Source organism: Balaenoptera borealis, assembly GCF_965194805.1.
Source record: "Balaenoptera borealis genome assembly, chromosome: 1".
NCBI lineage: Eukaryota > Metazoa > Chordata > Mammalia > Artiodactyla > Balaenopteridae > Balaenoptera > Balaenoptera borealis.
This window is the reverse complement of record NC_138860.1, coordinates 81,332,073-81,351,093: the sequence shown is the minus strand read 5'-3', so window position 1 is coordinate 81,351,093 and position 19,021 is coordinate 81,332,073. Positions and strand designations below refer to the sequence as shown.

Here is a 19,021-nt window from a genome sequence, read left to right as displayed (position 1 = left end):
CAAAAGGAGACGTGAGGTGTCCAGCTAAAGCCAGACAAAGGCGCCCAGGGCTGCCTCCCCAACCCCCTCCACCTGGATCAGGTTCCCAAGCTGCAGGTGCTTGTGACGCCATTCCTGAGGGCGGGCACTGGGGAGTAGGGAAGGAGGGCGGTGTCTGAGCAGAGCAAAGCTGAAGAACTTAGGAGCCAGGGTAACAGAGCACCGGCGTTGTGTGGAGAGGGGGCTGAGAGGCCAATGTCTCAGTTCCTTTTCAGTGAATGGCGAGGGCAGAGGGTTCACTCTGAGCTCGCAATGCCTCTTCTTGATGACAAGGTATGTTGCGGATAACTGTCCTCCATCTCTGGTGACAGGGGAAGCTAGAGAGCCTCTCTCTGTCCTATGTCCTCCTTCATTGGAAGGAGAGCCTCAGAATACCAAAGTCCTGAATTCGGGTCTCTCATTTGAATAAAGGCATTTTGGGGTTTCCAAGGGTGTGTGGTTAAACATAATGCAGGACATCTGGACCCTAAACAGCTGGCTCTGAGGAGTGGGGTGAGACAGGCAGAGGAAGTGGCCACCACTGCTTTGCTCCCCACTTTTACTCACCAGCTGGATCTGAGCAGCCCAAGAAGTAATTGATGCCACTCATGGATACAGACTTGGAAAGCATGCCAGTGGCCGAGTGGTCCAAAAGGCCAGCAGGTGGGTGACAGGAACGCTGACCCTAGAATCATGTTAAGAATCCTCATGCAAAGGTCAGGCTTCATCCATCTTCCCCCCCAGGCTCTTCACTTTCCCACAGCAAAGCCCTTCTTCAAGGCCTTCAGGCCTTCTACCCCTCCTCACTACCCATATCTGGAACATTCCACTTGAAATAGTTGAGAAGTTATTCCTGCTATTTAGCAGTCATCACTCTGTTGCAACTCAAACCCAGGCTGCCTTAATATAGAAAATATCTTAGAAAAGATTTACCCTGAATCGTTTCCAGAGATGACAAACTCAATATATAGAGGTCAGGCAGGTAATGAAAAAACAAACACACACACAGAAAAACTGGGGCAGTGTGGGTTTAAAACAATAGGGAGTAGAAATATTCATAAACCCCACACCCAATCTTTCGAAAATCGCTTTTTTTTCTCAAGCCTACATGGAGCATTACAAAAACTGGCTACGTATCAGTCCATAAGGCAAAATTCAACACATCTCAGATAACCTCTATCAGAGAGATCATAGGAAACAACCCAGAAATCCCTTTTCAGTAGCTTGGATAAACAATCTGAGGTATATTTATATATAGAAGCATTATTCAACATTAAAAATGGGGCTTCCCTGGTGGCGCAGCGGTTAAGAATCCACCTGCCAATGCAGGGGACACGGGTTCGAGCCCTGGTCCGGGAGGATCCCACATGCCGCGGAGCAACTAAGCCCATGTGCCGCAACTGCTGAGCCTGCGCTCTGGAGCCCGTGAGCCTCAACTACTGAAGCCTGCGTGCCTAGAGCCCATGCTCCACAACAAGAGAAGCCACCGTGATGAGAGGCCCGCGCACTGCAGTGAAGAGAGGCCCCCGCTTGCTGCAACTAGAGAAAGCCCGCGTGCAGCAACAAAGACCCAACTCAGCCAAAAAAAAAAAAAAATCCACAACATTAAAAATGAACAAACTACAGTTCACCCAAAAATATGGATGAATCTCATGAAAGAACGAAGACACAAAAGATTTATATACTTTGTGGTTACATTCATATAAAGTTTAAAACAGGCAAAACTAATTGATATTGGTTAGAGATACACATAAAGGTGGTAAATCTATAGGGAAAATCGATCTCAAAAGTCAAGAAAGTGGTCCGCTCTGCCAGGAGGGAGAGGGCTATGAATGGGGAGGGACACGGGGGGCTTCTGGGTTTTGGTGGTACTCTATTTTTTTTTAACCTGGAGTAGTTACATGGTTGTTTGCTTCCTAATTATGCATTACGTTGTACATATAAGTTTTATACACTTCTCTATATCTATGTTATATTTCAAATTTTTATTTAAGTTTTTAAAAAATCTGCATAGATTTAGAAATTTTAGGGGGCTTCCCTGGTGGCGCAGTGGTTGAGAGTCTGCCTGCCAATGCAGGGGACACGGGTTCAAGCCCTGGTCTGGGAAGATCCCACATGCCGCGGAGCAACTAGGCCCATGAGCCACAATTACTGAGCCTGCGTGTCTGGAGCCTGTGCTCCACAACGAGAGAGGCCGCGATAGTGAGAGGCCCGCGCACCGCGATGAAGAGTGGCCCCCGCTTGCCACAACTAGAGAAAGCCCTCGCACAGAAACGAAGACCCAACACAGCCATAAATAAATAAATAAATAAATTTAATACTTGCTACTCTAACTAGCTCCTCTGACATCTCTCTGTATTCACTATAAAAAAAAGAAAAGAAATTTTAAAACACCCTTCTAAATAAACTTACTGGTCAAAGAAGAAATCATTATGGGAATTTAAAGATATTTTATAACAACAATAATGAAAATACTACTCAACAAAACTTGTGGGAGATGGCCAAAATGTATCTCAAGGATAATTTGTCGATTTAAAATGCTTAACTGAAAAATTTTTGAACTGAAAATTAATGAGCTATGCCAACTTAAAAGGTTAGAAAAAGAACAACAAAACAAACCCAAAGTAAATAGAAGAAAGGATATGATAAAGATAAAAGCAGAAATCAATGAAGTAGTAACAAATGAAATAGGATCAATAAAGCCAAGAGTTGATTTTAGGAACAGGCAAATAAAATAGACAAACCTTTGATAAGGGTGATGCACAAATAAAAGTAGAATGAAAGAGTGGACCTAACTACAGAAACAGTAGTGACTAGAAAGATAATGCTATCTACAACTTAATGCCAGTAATTTTGAAAATGCAAACAAAATAGATAAATTCTTTAAAAAAACAAACAAAATATATATAACTTACCAAAACTGAATCTAGAAGAAATAGAAAGTCTGAATGGTCCTATTAAAGAAATGGAATCAGTAGTTAATCTTTCTATAAACAAAACAAAACACACCAGGCCAAAACAGTTTTATAGTCAAGGAACAGAGCTTTCAAGGAATAGATCATTGAAATCTTATACAAACTCTTCCAAAGAATAGAAAACAAAACCAAAAACTTTCCAACTCTTTCTATAAGGCAAGTATAACCTTGATTCTTTTTTTTTTTTTTAATTTTTATTTATTTTATTTATTTATGGCTTTGTTGGGTCTTCATTTCTGTGCGAGGGCCTTCTCTAGCTGTGGCAAGCGGGGGCCACTCTTCATCGCTGTGCGCGGGCCTCTCACCATCACGGCCTCTCTTGTTGCGGATCACAGGCTCCAGACGCGCAGGCTCAGTAATTGTGGCTCACGGGCCTAGCCGCTCCGCGGCATGTGGGATCTTCCCAGACCAGGGCTCGAACCCGTGTCCCCTGCATTGGCAGGCAGACTCTCAACCACTGCGCCACCAGGGAAGCCCCAACCTTGATTCTTAAACTACACACAGACCATATGACAAAGGAAAATTATGGCTCAATCTCTCTTATGAAAAGTACAAAAATTCCAAACAAAATATTAGCAAACTGTAATAGATTTTAAGTAGCCACAAATTATTTGCAGCTCCTACAATCAAGAAGGAGTCTATTTCTTCACTCAGTCACAGGCTGGCCTGTGACTTATTACGATGAATAGAATGTGGCAGAAGTAGCATGATGTGATTTTTTGAGCCTACACCTCAAGAAAACTTAAAGCTTCCACTCATGCCCACTTGGAATGCTATTGCCACGTGAACCAGCCCAAGCCTAAGCCTTCTGGAGAAGCCATGTGGATGAGAACCAAAGTACCACAACAAGCAACCTGCCAACCCACAGGCATGAGTACGGCTGTCCTTGACCATCAGCCCTATTCAGCCACCAGACAACTACGGCCACATAAGTGAGTCCAGGTGGAGCCAGCAGAAGAATACCCAGCTGAGTTCAGTCCAAATTAACCACCCATAGAACTGTGAGGGGGAAAAAAAGGTTGTTGTTTTAAGCCACTAAGTTTGGGGCTGATCTTTTATGTAGCAATAGATAATTGATGCCACAAATAAAATCCAGCAGTGTGTAAAAAAGATAATCAATCCATCGTGAAAAAGTCAGACTTATTCTAAAAATATAAGGGTGGTTTAAGATGAGGAAAATCTTTAAATGTAATTTACCTCAATGACATATTAAAGGAGAAAAAACATAACCAACTCAGTAAAAGCAAAAAAATCATAGGATAAAATCCAACACTCACTCATGGTAAAACCAAAGACCTGGCAGTTACAAATGGAAGGAATCTTCCTTAACTGGATAGAGTATCTTTTAAAACCTTACAGCCAAAAATCGATTTCAATGGTGAAACATAAGATGTACTCCCTCTAAAATCAGAAACAAGACAATGATAGCCATTTCTGTTCAGCACTGCAATAGAGCCCTAGCCAAGCACAGACAGTAGGGCAAGAAAAAGAAATGAAAGAAATAAATATTGAAAAAGAAGAAAACAAAGTTCATTTAAAGATGGTATATGGGCTTCCCTGGTGGCGCGGTGGTTAAGAATCCTCCTGCCAATGCAGGGTGACACGGGTTCAAGCCCTGGTCTGGGAAGATCCCACATGCCGCGGAGCGACTAAGCCCATGCGCCACAGCGACTAAGCCTGCGCTCTAGAGCCCGCGAGCCACAACTACTGAGCCCACATGCCACAACTACTGAAGCCCATGTGCCTAGAGCCTGTGCTTCGCAACAAGAGAAGCCACCACAATGAGAAGCCTGCACACCGCAAGGAAGAGTAGCCCCTGCTCGCCGCAACTAGAGAAAGCCTGCACGCAGCTACGAAGACCCAACACAGCCAAAAATAAAAATAAATAAATAAAATTTTTAAAAAAATAAAAAATAAATAAAATAAAAATAAAGATGACATAATTGTCTACTTAGAAAAGCCAAAAAAAAATCCACAGATAAATTGTTATAACTGAAAAAAAAGAGTTTAACAAGGTAAATAACTATAATTAATTAAATTGCATTTCTATAAACCAAAAATAATTATAAAATGTAATTAATGTAATTTAAATATAAGAAAGCATTTATAATAGCAACAAAATATATAAGGCACATAGAAATAAATCTAATAAAGATTGACAAGACCTGTATGAAGGAAACTAATACTTTTTTTTTAGAAAGCCTAACAAAATAGAGATATTATTTTTCATTGATAAGAAGACTCAATATCAGAAAGAAGTCAATTTTTCCTAAATTAATCTTTGAATTCAGTACAACCTCAGTCAAAATTCAGCAGAATTTTTCATCTTTAGAAATTGATAAGCTGATTCTAAAATTCACATGGAAGTGCAGAGACTTCCCTGGTGGTCCAGTGGTTAAGAATCTGCCTTCCAATGCAGGGGACGTGGGTTCGATCCCTGGTTGGGGAACTAAGATCCCACATGCTGCAGGGCAACTAAGCCTGCGCATCACAACTACTGAGCCTGTGCACTCTGGAGCCCGCGCGCCACAACTAGAGAACCCTGCACGCTGCGACGAAGATCCCACGTGCTGCAACTAAGACCTGATGCGGCCAAATAAATAAATATTTTAAAAAATAAATAAAATAAAATTCACATAGAAGTGCAAAGGACCTAGAATAGCCAAGATAATCTTAAAGAAAAATAATAAAGTTGGAGGACTTACACTACTACATTTTTAAGACTTACAATAAAGCCACATTAATTAAGATAATGTGATACTGGCATAAGAATAGACAAATAGATCAATGGAACAGAGAACAGTCCCCAGAAATAGACTCACACAAATATAGTCACTTGATTTTCAACAAAGTCACCACAGCAATTCAATGGGGAAAGAAAGTTTTTTAATGAAGCAACTGGATATTTACATGGGGAAAAAACCAAAACCTTGATTTCTCCCATACACAAGAACCTAGATAAATCACAGACCTAAATACGAAAGCTAAAACTATAAAGCTTCTAGAAGAAAATATCGAAGAAAAATCTTCACGTTCTTGGGGTAGGCAAGATTTCTTAAACATGACCAAAAGCACTAACCATTAAAATAATCAATAAACTGGACTTCATCTAAATTAAAAACTCATGCTTATTAAAATACACTATTAAAGTAAAAATGCAAGTCAAAGACCCAGAGAAGATACTCACAATACATATATCTGACAAAGGACTCAGATCCAGAATATATAGAGAACTCTTACAAATCAATAAGAAAAAGACAAGCTGTTTTACAAATTGAGCAAAAGACTTGAACAGACATTTCACAAAAGAAGATATTCAGATGGTCAATGAGAATATGGAAAGGTGCTCAAGAAAATTTTTCAACAGGGACATGCAAATTAAAACCAAAATGAGACAATTCTAAAACACCCACCAGAATGGCTAAAATTAAAATCTGGACAGTAATAACTTATAATAGAAAAGAATCTGAAAAAGAATACATATATATATATGTATAACTGAATCACTTTGCTGTACACCTGAAACATTGTAAATCAGCTATACTTCAATAAAAATTTTTAATTTAAAATCTTGACCAAAAAAGTATAATATACCTAAGAATACATCTAATATATATCCACAAACTCTGTATGGAAAAAAATTGATAAAACTTTATTAAAAGACATTAAATGAAGAAGTATACTATTTTCATGGATGGGTAGGAAGAAGCAATACTGTAAAGATGTCCACTTTCCCTAAATTAATCTTTAGAGTCAATGCAACTCCAACTAAAATCTCAAAAGTTTTTTTTAATACATGTTTTGTATGTATGTTATACTTCAATAAATATGTTCTTTTTAAATTAAGAAACTCTGTTTCTTTAAAGACACCATAGGAGAAGGAAAAGACAAACCACTTTTCCCAATCTTTGAGAAAAGATCATTGCAACACATGTAACAACAAAGGATTAGTATTCAGAATATGTAAAGAACACATTAAAAACAATAAAGAAAAAAACCCTCAAAGAATCCAATAGAAAAGTGGGCAAAAGACATGAAGAGGAATTTCACAGAAGAGGAAACACAAATGACCAAGACACATATAAAAATTGCTCAATTCCATTTGTAATAAGGATAATTCAAATTAAAACCACAATGAGATTTATAACCACTAGATTGGCAAAATTAAGAAATCTGATGACTCCAAGTGTTGGAAAGCATGTGGATCAATGGGAACTCTTATATACTACTGATGTGGGTGGAAACAGTTTGCCATTATCTTATAAAAATGAACATCTGTGTACTCTATGACCCAACAGTTCTACTCCAAGGTATATACCCCGGAGAAATTCTTGCAAATGAGCACCAGAAGATGAATAAAAGGATGTTCATAATGACACTTCATAATAGTAAAGAATGGAAATTATCCAAATGTCCATCAACAGAAGATTGGAATGAAAATAATTACCTATAACTATTTGCAACACATGGATAAAAATTAGAAACAGAATGCTGAGTGAAAATGAAAGTTATAGAAAATATTGTACAATATAACATCGTTTTTAAAGTCAGAAACAAACAAAAAAGAAATAATATATCATTAGGTAATGCTTTGTGTTAAAACTATTTAAAAAAAAAAGTAAATGAGTGATTAAGAAAATTCAAGATAGTGATTACCTCTGGTGGGAAGGCAAGGGAATAAGAGAAGAGAGGAAGACATAAGTAAAGATAAATGTACTGGTGATATTCTAGTTCCGGAGATGGATGGGTGATTGATTAGTCATTCGTTTTTACATATTATATTTATGACAAATGGAAAAATACAATAGAGAGTACTAGCAACTCTGGCAAACTGGAGGGTACAGCTCCCATCTAAGGACATCTGAATTTTGGAAAGTGTAAACACCATGCTGGCCAAACAAAATAAATTTTGAGCTAGACTTGGCTTGGCTTTCAAACTAGTCTGAAAGCCCCAGTCTAGTTTAATGAATCTCAGACTTTTAGTCTGTGGACTTTGCTGAAGACTTATACCTATTTGCTGCTGCAGGAAGATACAAAAAACCCCAAACATACAGACAAGGAGAAATTTAAGGGAAGTGCTTAAAGATTAGGTGAAGAGAGAAGAGGAATCAGAACAGGAAGGCATAAAAAGAGAAGAAAAAAAAAAAACCACTAGAGAAGGAGGGAAAGAAGAAGACATATAATACCAAGAAGGGGGAAGCAGGGAGAAGAGAGAGGTGGAAGAGAGAGAAAGAAGTACAAAGGAATGGAGGGGAGAAGAGAAAAAATAAATCGTTATCTCCTGTGTGCTAGCCTCTGTACTGGGCACTTTAACACTTTTTTTTTTATTGAATAATCACAACTGTAAAAGACAGTTTTTAGTATCCTGATTTTCAGAAAGCTGAAATAAATTGTTCAACTAGGAGCAGTGTGACTCCCAAATCCTGTTCTTTCTACCATACCACATTGAATCAGATGTGAGGGAAGACCTACAGAGATGCTGATGGAGAAAAGTGGGAGCTGGGAGAAGATGGGTTTTTCTGCTTCCCTGACAGGCTGTAACAGCCCCCTCTTCTCAGCCTCTCTCCCAAACCACAGGCACTTGAACAATGAGGCCGGGTGGGTACCCCTGGCCAGTTAAAGGATGTGCTGGAGGGGGGTAACCTTAAGTCACTGGGCTTGAGACAGTTTCATGTACAGCTGTCCCTCATTATCCATGAGGGATTGATTCCAGGATCCTGTGGATACCAAAAGCTGAGGATGCTCAAGTCCCTTACATAAAATGGCATAATACTGAAATTTGCATATAACCTGTGTGCATCCTCCCATATACTTTAAATCATCTCTAGATTAATTGTAATACCTAATGTAATATAAATGCCATGTAAATAGTTGTAAACACAGTGTAAATGCTATATAAATAGTTGCCAGCATGAGGCAAATTCAAGTTTTGCTTTTTGAAAATTTCTGGAATTTTTTTTCAAATGTTTTTGATCCATGGTTGGTTGAATCCATGGACGCAGAACCTATGCATACAGAGGGCTGACTGTACTCAGGGCCTCTTAGCTAGCAAACCCAGTGATGTCTCTAAAAGCTTCGCGTATCCTCAGTGGTCTCTGGGTCCTGGTTTGAGATCTTCCTTGTGATGTTCCCTTAAGCCAGAAGGCTGAGCAATCTCTATATCCTTTCTCACTTGATAGTCCTATGATTATCTTGTTAGAGAACTATTGTGTTTCAGGGTACCAGATGCCTAGTTTCATCCTACAAATAATAAGTTCATCTCCAAATCTGAGAAATGTGGGGTCCACAGAAAGAAGTAGTTATAACACCAAGGGGAGCAGGGACCTTTTAATGAGAGAGGAACAGAGATACCCACATCAACACAGAGACACAGACACAGAAAGGAAGGCACAGAGAGTCTCAGAGAAAGAGACAGAGGCAGGACACCAAGAGTGGGGGACAGAGCATACAGCCCCAGGGAAGCAGACAGAGGGGTAGAGACACCAGATTCAGATTCCATCAGATGGAGTCAAAGTGATGCCTGGGCACAGAGAGACCCAGCAGCTTGCAGAACAGAAGAGGCACAGAGTGGTGGTTGGACAGGCAAAGGGGCAGGAGAGGGGGAGGAAGGTGGTAGCTTCCATGGGGATTTGTCTATCCATACCACGCAGGAGGGTTGGCCACCTTGGTGCTGCAGTTCCAGAAAGGGGTCCAGTTCCTCTTGGCTCTGCAGTAAGGGGGGCTCCTGGGAGCCCACACATCCCGATGCCTGCAGTTTGTTCCTGAAACACACATTGCCACCACTGCCCTCCGGTCCCAGTGGCCTGTGACAGGCACCAGGGAGGAACACCGCCTCAGCCCAGTCCTGTTGCTTGCCCCCAGCCCAGCCCTTCCTGTTTTAGCCTAGGCGCAGGCCAGACCCAAACTGGCTTCCCTTTGGGGCTGTGCTTTGGCAAAACTGTGGAGCTGGCTTCAGGCAAGGGTGACCCCTGCTGGTCAAAGGACAGTACTGCCCTCCAGAAAACAGCCAGCGTTCAGCAGGGAGGGAAAGGAAGGGTAAGCTGCATTCTCGCTCTTTGCCTGGTTTCTGATGCCAACCTTAGCTCCTACTAAGATAAATGGTGTGCCCAGGGCTCCCTTTCTTCTCTACCCAAGGGTCAAAATTAGTGCCTGATAGTGAAAGGTGACATCTGGAAGACCCTGAGATAGAGTCGGCACCACATAAAGCGTACTCAGGGCATCTCTGCCTTAGATTAGCTGCTCTTAGGAAGGTACCATGAGTCCTGCGGACAAGGCTTCTCGCCCAAGTTCCCTCCTAAGCCAGTTAAGGGACAAGGTCCTCTCCCCTCACACAGCCCAGCCAGCCCTGCCTAGGAGCTAGAGAAGCTTGGTCTACTCACCAGAGCTAAGAGAACTTGTCCAAGGGGACCATTGTCAAAGCAGAGAGACAGGGCCCTTCCACGGCTAGCAGGCCCTCACAATGACCACTCACACTGAACTCTTCATGCTGACTCCTGGACCTTCTCTTTCTGGCTTCCTCTGTCTTTGGGGATATGGTCAGTGATTTTCCAGGAGAGGGGAAGAGCTGGGTCCCTCTCTTCTGGTCTGCCAAGCATATGCGGACCCCTGAGCAAGAGCAGTTCTTCCCCCATTGTAGGGCTGGACTATGATGTCTAAATATCTTGGGCCTGCCTCAGCCTGGATCCAGCAGTCAGGGAGCAATTTGGGAAAGGGGGCCAGGTTCCATGCCCCAACCCTGGGAGCACTTCTCTCAAGAAACCTCCCAAAGTTCTCCGGGCCTCAGTTTCCTCATCTGTAAAACGAGGTGATTGGGCCATATGATCCCTGAGTCCCTTCCAGCTCTGACACTGTTGTATGGTCCTAAGAAACCCAAGTGGGAGGTGGAGGCAATAAGATCTGAGTGCCCCGCTACTCACCTCACCTCCATACCTCTCCCTCTCCATTCTCACCCACCTGCCCTTGAGACCAGGTAGAAAGAAGGAGCTAGGACTACTAGGGAGAGCCACATTTTGAAAGGCAGGGTCCACCCTCCCCAAAGGCCCACAACAGGCCTGGGTTCGGATTCTCCAGGGAAGAGACTAGGGGCCCAGGTCTCTTCAACTCCTGTCATTCCTTTCCAACCACTTCTCCTAGGTCTAGGACTTGACAGAAGGAGAGACAGGAGGTCCCCTGGTGTTTTACCTGCTCAGTGGATCCTGGAGCTCCTTGCCCGGCCCCCAACTATGTCTTTTGAAGGGGTCGTAGTTGTGACTGTGGGCACGGAAAGCCCTTGACCTTCGGAGGGGTACAGCGTGGAAGCCATCTCCCTCTTTCTTTTCCCCCTCCTCCTCCTCTTCTTCATTCTCCTCCAGCTGCTCTCTGGACTCGACCACAGACAGGCAGCGGCGAGTGTGGCCTTGGGGCACCAGGTCTCCACCTGTGAGGAACACCTCTGGGACGTCTTTGTTCATGGGAGGCACACACAGGCCAGTCTGAATCAAGAAGACAGAGAATGGTGAGCTCTAGAATTCTGGAATTTGGAACTAGAAAGGTGTCACAGTCAGCCAGGCCTAGAGCATCCCTTTACCAAGGCACAGAATTGGAGGATGACTGGCTCAAGATCACACGAGGAATTAGCTGCAGAGTCAAGCAGAGAACTTGGGTTTTCTGACTCCCAGTCTAGTGTTCTTTCCAGTACATAATGACATCCTCATTCACTCATTATTATCCATTTAATGAGCACCTATATGGCAGAGGACCAAGCCAAGCAAAGAGAAATAGATATTGTTCTTACCCTCAAGGAATTCGTTCTAGTGAGTGTGTGTGTGCATGTGTGCATGTGTGTACGTAGACAAAAGCACAAATCACAAACAATTGGCCAGAGTTTGCCAAATGCCTCAAGAGAAGTTTCAAAAAAAGTCTTTGTGCTGTCAAAGGAATGAGTGCATATAGCCAGTTGGAGGACTCAAAAAAGGGAAACAGGAGGAAGTAAACAGCCTTTGAGATGGGCCTGGAAGGGTGGAGTGGTTAGGATTTGTCCACGTTGGAAAGGGAGGAGTCTAGGCAAATAAAACAGCAGGGAGAAAAGGTGCATGAGTGAGAAAGTATTATGATTTCTTCTAAGACTCTGGTCATTTGGGGGGTAAGAGAGCCATTCTGACCTTTTCCCAAGAAGCAAAGAGAAGGGCTCCAAAACCAGCCACATTGAAATTCCTTCTCTCTCTCCCAAGTGGGCATTGTTCTCACTGCCCAATACTCTTGGCTGCCATCAGGGCTTGCCTCAGTGTGTCTCAGATTTAAGAACCCTCAGGAGCTCTTAAAGTTGAAAATGATAAGCTCCACTCCAGAAACAAGTACCAAATACCCGAGAACTAAGGTGATAGAGGGGCGGGAAGGCAACTCACATCTACTGCATCTACCTCTGTACGCCCTCTCTGGGCCCTATCTCTGTAGAATTTCTGCTAGAATGAGTTTCCCAGGCTCCTCTTCTCCCAGGGGTGAAGCAACTGAGATGTTCGGAGGACCCTGGAGGACCCTGGAGGACCAGGAAGCAGTGAGCCAGAACTCCCCCTCCTCCCAGGCTTCCTGTGAGGGTGTCAAGCCTTCCGCAAGTTATTTTACTCCCCGCCCCCGACACACACACACCCCACAAAGTCCAGGTTGTTGGACAGTCGTTCCTCCCAGCTACTTTTCCCTCTTTCACTGCAACCTGCTCCCACTCCACCCAGGACCACTGAGATGGCACCTGTGCCTGTGTCAGCTGCACACCTGCCTACCACGGGGAAGGAGGAGACAAGTACTCAGGCCTCTGCAGATGGCATTCTGCTGCCCTGCCGGGTGGGTCTAAAGATAGAAAAGGAGAGGCCTAGGAAACCAGCGCAGGCCCCACCTGGACAGGCACATAGAGGGGACCTCTCAGCCTGCCGCTGGGAGACATCCTCTCTCTGTGTCCACAAACTTGGGCCTCGTGCCATCTGATGTGCTATCTATAAACAGGATGGGATGGGACTTCCCTGGTGATCCAGTGGTAAAGAATCCGCCTTCCAATGCAGGGGACGCGGGTTCGATCCCTGGTCAGGGAACTAAGATCCCACATGTCGCAGGGCAACTAAGCCCACACACCACAACTACTGAGCTCGCGTGCCTCAACGAGAGAGCCTGCATGCTGCAAACTACAGAGACCACGCACACTGGAGCCTGCACGCCACAACTAGAGAAGAGAAAACCCACATGCCACAACTAGAGAGAAGCCCGCGCACCGCAAGGAAGAGCCTGCGCACCACAACGAAAGATCCCGCATGCCTCAACGAAGATCCTGTGTGCTGCAACTAAGACCCGACGCAGCCAAAAATAAATTCAGTAAATAAATAAATAATAAATCTTAAAAAAAAAAAAAAAGACTCCACACTCCCAATGCAGGGGGCCCCGGGTTCTATCCCTGGTCAGGAAACTAGATCCCACGTGCCACAACTAAGAGTTCACACGCCGCAACGAAGATCCCGTGTGCTGCAACTAAGACCCGGTGCAGCCAAATAAATAAATATTTTCTTAAAAAAAAAATTTAAAAAATAAATAAATAAACAGGATGGGCAGATCTGCAGGGAGCAGGACAGAGCCTGAGGGCCACAGCATGGTCCCTGCAAACCAGTGGTCTCCAAAGCTGAGATTTGGGGGCAGGGGGAGAGGGGTACTGACAAAATGTATCGTGAGAAGCTGGGATGGAGGAAAGAGTAGGAACTAGGTATGTTCACTAGAAAAAGAGGAGCAGGGGCTGGGAACAGAAATGGAGGGGCACTGAGGGGGCACTACAAGGAACTTGGATCTGGCATTCAGTGACCTCACAAAAGAGAAAGAACTGTTTGACCTACACGCCCTGTACCCAGCTTCTATCTACTCTTCCTGCCCTGATTCTGCCCGCAGGGCTGGATTTGACAAGATGAATGAAAAGCAGTGAATGGAAGCCCTTTCCTTTCCCTCCATCCCTGGAGATGCCGCCTGTTGGAGGTGATACCCTGCTGCCTTGGCCTGGTGGACAGACATTTCGAATCCTGAGATCTTTATGTCTTGAAATTTCACCCTTCTTCCTCCAGCTGAGACCACTTCTCAAAGAACTACCCTCTTTCTAGCCTCTTTGTCATGTCATTCATGGTCTCTGCCCTCTGTGAAAATGGAATCCACTAGGCTCCTTCTCCCTTAAATCTTCATTCCATTCCTCAGAAAGTTTTTTCTGTTTTCTAAATTCCACCCCTTCATGCTATCATGTCAATAATTTTCATTCTATCCTTCAAAGAGATGAGGTTTAGCAAGGTTTCCTCAACCCCCTCCCAGAGATAGTCCCTCCCCCGCTTTCTGAAATTCAAGCTGGAGTCCCTCTGGTTGTGTTCCTTTCCTTGCCCCTCCTCCCATCAGTTCTCTCCCAGCCCCCTCCCATCTTTCACTAGGCTCCTGAGCTCAGGAAATGGTGCAAGGGAGCAACCAGGGCTGGGTCTCACACAATGGCTTTATTTAGCTCCAGAATGAGATCACATCATGTCACATCACTGCTTCCGCTGAGCAGAGATAGGAGATTCTGAAATAGGTCTGAGATCAGATGCTTGAGATGGGGGCAGGGGAGGAAAGCAAGAAGGGGCTCTAAGTCACTTTACCTTTCTTCCTACCTCTGGATCAGATGGTTTTCCCATCGACACAGACCATCAGCGTCTCATGATTCCTCCTCTGAGTGTGTGACCTCCAATTGCCCTAGTTATCAGTGATTCGTTAGACACTCTACCGTGTGCTGAGATTGGAGCATATAATATTTTAATAGAGAGATCTCTCTCTCTCTCTCTCTCTTTTTTGGGTTGCACCGCATGGCATGCGGGATCTTAGTTCCCCAACCAGGGATTGAACCCATGCCCACTGCAGTGGAAGCTCGGAGTCTTAACTGCTGGACCGCCAGGGAAGTACTGAGAGAAATCTCTCTTATTCAAAACTCTGAGACCATAATTTCTTCAGGGTGCTTTGAAGTTCATCAGATTTGCTAGCTCTGCCACCTTCGTAAGCCACATGACCTTGGGAACTTGCTTATTTAATGTTTTTGAGCTTCAGGATCATCTGTAAAATGGGAATGGTAATACTACCTTGTAAGGATATTGAAAGACTTGATAATGTATGTAATACAACTAACATTGTGTTTGGCACATATTGGGTACTTAGTAAATGCTACTATTATTTTTGTTGTTACTATTATTATATAGAAGCAGAGAGAAGGCAGAGCATAGAGAAATGGAGAGCTGGAGAGAGGAAGGCCCAAGACAGAAGCAGAAATAGGCATTATATGATGGTTAAAAAAGAGAGACAGAGAATAAATAACCCACAGGCTGACACTAAAACAACTGTGATGGGGACTCATTAACATAAACAACTTCTGATAGAAAAGAGCACATACAACCAGAGCAAGAAGGAGCCTGATGAACCCTGATGAACCTGCACTCTTCAAAGAGAAGGGATAGACAATGGCCTCTGGTAATTTAGAGCAGAGGTTGGCAAACTATAGCCTGTGGGCCAAATCTGTCCTATTTTCTTTTTTAAATGGTTGGAAAAAAATCAAAAGAATACTACTTTGTGACACATAAAAATTATATGAAATTCAATTTTCAGTGCTCATAAATAAAGGGTTTTTTTCTGGGGAATACAGCCATGCTCATTCATTTACATATGGTCTATGGCTGTTTTTGCATTATGACAGCAAAGTTGTTAGTTGCGACAGAGACCATATGGCCCATAAAGCCTAAAATATTTATTATCTGGGTCTCTACAGAAAAAGTTTGCAGACTCTTGATTTAGAGAAGCTGGGTCTCAAAATCTCAGGAAGGAGGAAAAAGAGATCAAAGAGAGACATTAAGGCTCACTGCCCACCAACCAGGTGTCTGCAACCAGCTTGGGGGAGGAGGGACATTGAAGACCCCAGCACACCCATTTCCTAAATAGCACCTGAGCCTACAGGGGGAAGAGGCTTAACCTATGAGTGCCTACAGCATCTTGTGGGATCCTCACAACCATTTCTTGAAATAGATACTATCCCTATTTTACATAGGAAGAAACAGGCAGCACAGAGAGGGAAAGTAACTTGCTCAAGGTCACAGGGCTGTAGGAGGTGGAGCTGAGTTTTCAAAGCAGATGCATCCCACTGTAGAGCCTGAGTTCTCTGAAACCAGAAGGCAAGCTCCCAACGAGAGCAAGTGGCTAGCTTTGAAAGAAATCTGGCAATATTATTATTCACTTCCTCATTCCTGCCCCCTTCACCCCAGCCAAAGAAAGGAAGCAGTTTCCAGAAGAAATTAGATGGGGGTTCCAAAAAATTAAATTTGTCCTTTCTACCCCCTCTGCATCTTAGAAATCTGAATGAGGTGATGGGGGGCAGGCAGGGCCCTGCTTCTGTTCGCTGCCAGCAAACACTGGGGGTAGGAACTGCTGATAGCAACCACACTGCTAGGCACGGGGGACGGTGGGCAAGGCTAGTGGGCGCCTTCGCAGCCTGGGGGGCTCCCTGGGTCTGGCTCTGGGGTCCTAAATTTCCCAAAGGGGGCAATAACGGGGAAGACCCGAAAGAACCAGATAATAAAGAATGGGGAGGAAGGGAGAGGCCAGATGGCATGGTCTGCTGGCTTCTCTCCAGGTCTCCTAGCCCTGGGGGAACAGGGTCAGAAAACCCTTTGATGGTTCAAAATTTAACCTACCTGCTTCCTCTCCCATAGAAAGTAAACCATTAATCCAACAGTGTCCTGCAAAGAAGACTAAAGCAGGGCTTCAGATGAAGAAGGTCCTGGTAACCACAGTTCCTTCCCACCCCTCCCTGCTCCCGAACACACCATTCTACAGCAAGTCATACAGCACCCAAGTTTCTAATTCCTCCTCACCTCACCCTGACCTGGCTACATCATCGCTCTATTTCTCAGTGTGAGACATATGAGATTTTGCTGTGCGTTCAACACTGTGTCCTGGAACTCACCCTCCTTCCCTGGCTTTCCTGTCAACTGCCAGAGAGTGGTATCACAATTCCAAAAATCAAAGAAAAGGCAAAGGATATATAGAGAGGATTCCTTCATTCAGCAAATATTTCTTTAGCACCTACCAGGTGTCAGGCACCAAGACGAGGACCCAGAAGGGTCTATGCACAAACACAGTAGTGAGGCAAGTGTACCACCCCTCTGTGGGACAGGGGCTAGTTCAGGCAAAAGCCATCTGCCCACATCAGCTTTTGGGTTGACTCCTGCTTCCAGCTGCTTCCAGGACCCACAGGGCAGAGTTGTCGATTTTATTGTTAGTACTTAACTCTGGAAGTTCAAAGCGAGAGAGCCAGACATTCTCAGTCCCCTAATCTAACCACATCTCCTTATTTTTATTTTTAAAATGTTTACTTATTTATTTTTCTGGCCACACCACACAGCATGTGGGATCTTAGTTCCCCGACCAGGGATCGAACCCATGCCCCCTGCAGTGAAAGTACAGACTCTTAATCACTGGACCACCAGGGAAGTCCCATCATTATCTCCTAAAAGTCAGCCATCAAGCATCTCAAAAACCCACCCTAAATCACCCCCACCTCTTTGATATATTAGGCTCACAAATCAGTCAGGATTTTTGCTGCTTTGGGCTTCCAAGTGTGATCATCTTTTCTCTTTTTTTTTAAAATTGGTTTGCAAACTGAACCTAGGGATCCTATCCTCTTTGTTTCTGCTGGGCCTGTGTGCTTATTCTACCAGTGGCTTGTTGGGACCCAGACTAGCCCACGATGTGTCGGGGTTAGAGAATAAAAGGGGGAAGACGAATCAGTCCACTTCTACCTCCTGTCAGTTTCTTGGCATGCATCCTGGGTGCCATGCCAGCAGGGTGGGGCAAGAGAGGGGCTGAGGTTCAGAGGGACACACCTGAGAAGACTTTGGCCACTGAGGCCCAAGGAGTTAACCCATCAGATCCCAGGGAAGAGCTAAAGGTAGTGGGTGAACTAAGGAGCCCCTAATCTGAATGGATGGGGTAATCTGGAATCTGGAAGCCCCTGGCTCTCAGGTATGAGTTTGTGGCCCTTTAAATCTCACAATTAACCACCAGGGATAAAGGGAATAATGTCACGGCCTAGAGGAAGGGGACCCAGGGTGAATTAGGATTTAAAGTTTTAAAATTCTAGCCATCCTGTTTGTCCATACCTCCTGTCTTAATGGTGCCAGATAAACTTGAGTCTGAATCCCAGTCCTATAAGTTACCTCTTAATTGATGAGCGTTAGTTATTTAACTCCTGTAAACCTCAACTTTAATATAGGGATTATGATATGCTAACCCCATAGGACTGTGAGGATTAAGAATGTATATAAAGGGGGCTTCCCTGGTGGCGCAGTGGTTAAGAATCTGCCTGCCAATGCAGGGGACGTGGGCTCGAGCCCTGGTCTGCGAAGATCCCACATGCCGCGGAGCAACTAAGCCCGTGCGCCACAACTACTGAGCCTGCACTGTAGAGCCCGCAAGCCACAACTACTGAAGCCCGTGCACCTAGAGCCCATGCTCCGCAACAAGAAAAGCCGCCACAGTGAGAAATCCGCACACCACAACGAAGAGTAGCCCCCGCTCGACGCCACTAAAGAAAGCCCACGCGCAGCAACAAAGACCCAATACAGCCAAAAAAAAAAAAAAAGGAATGTATATAAGGGAATTCCTTGGTGGTTCAGTGGTTAGGACTCCGTGCTTTCACTGCTGAGGGCCCAGGCTCAATCCCTGGTCAGGGAACTAGTGGCGCGGCCAAAAAAAGAAAGAAAAGCGTATATAAAATCTTTGGCAACACTTGTCCCACAAGTAGTGTTAATTAACTGTTGGCCATTATGGTGATTTCCTATTTGCACACTTGTGTGCACACACACAGAGACACACACACTCTCAGTGCACCCTAGTTAAAAATGGGAGCTGAGGGCTTCCCTGGTGGCTCAGTGGTTAAGAATCCATCTGCCAGTGCAGGGGACACGTGTTCAATCCCTGGTCTGGGAAGATCCCACATGCCGCGGAGCAACCAAGCCCGTGCG

At 44.3% G+C, this 19,021-nt stretch overlaps 1 protein-coding gene and 1 long non-coding RNA gene across 2 annotated transcripts in view; one reads left to right on the top strand and one right to left on the bottom strand.

Annotated features, from left to right (window-relative positions):
* ARHGEF2 (Rho/Rac guanine nucleotide exchange factor 2) overlaps nucleotides 1-11,435 on the bottom strand; it is a 41,982-nt gene extending 30,547 nt beyond the window's left edge. The window contains exons 1-3 of the mRNA XM_082344215.1: nucleotides 11,175-11,435; nucleotides 9,637-9,754; nucleotides 586-703 (exon numbers count right to left, since the gene is read on the bottom strand). Of these exons, the coding sequence (XP_082200341.1) occupies nucleotides 586-649 (64 nt within the window). The 5' untranslated portion in view covers nucleotides 650-703; nucleotides 9,637-9,754; nucleotides 11,175-11,435. The remainder of the gene's footprint in view (nucleotides 1-585; nucleotides 704-9,636; nucleotides 9,755-11,174) is intronic.
* Nucleotides 109-18,909, top strand: LOC309616576. The gene is made up of 3 exons (XR_014237517.1): nucleotides 109-312; nucleotides 11,345-11,487; nucleotides 12,468-18,909. It is a non-coding gene; the product is annotated as an uncharacterized lncRNA (long non-coding RNA).
* The last annotated feature ends 112 nt before the right edge of the window (nucleotides 18,910-19,021 follow it).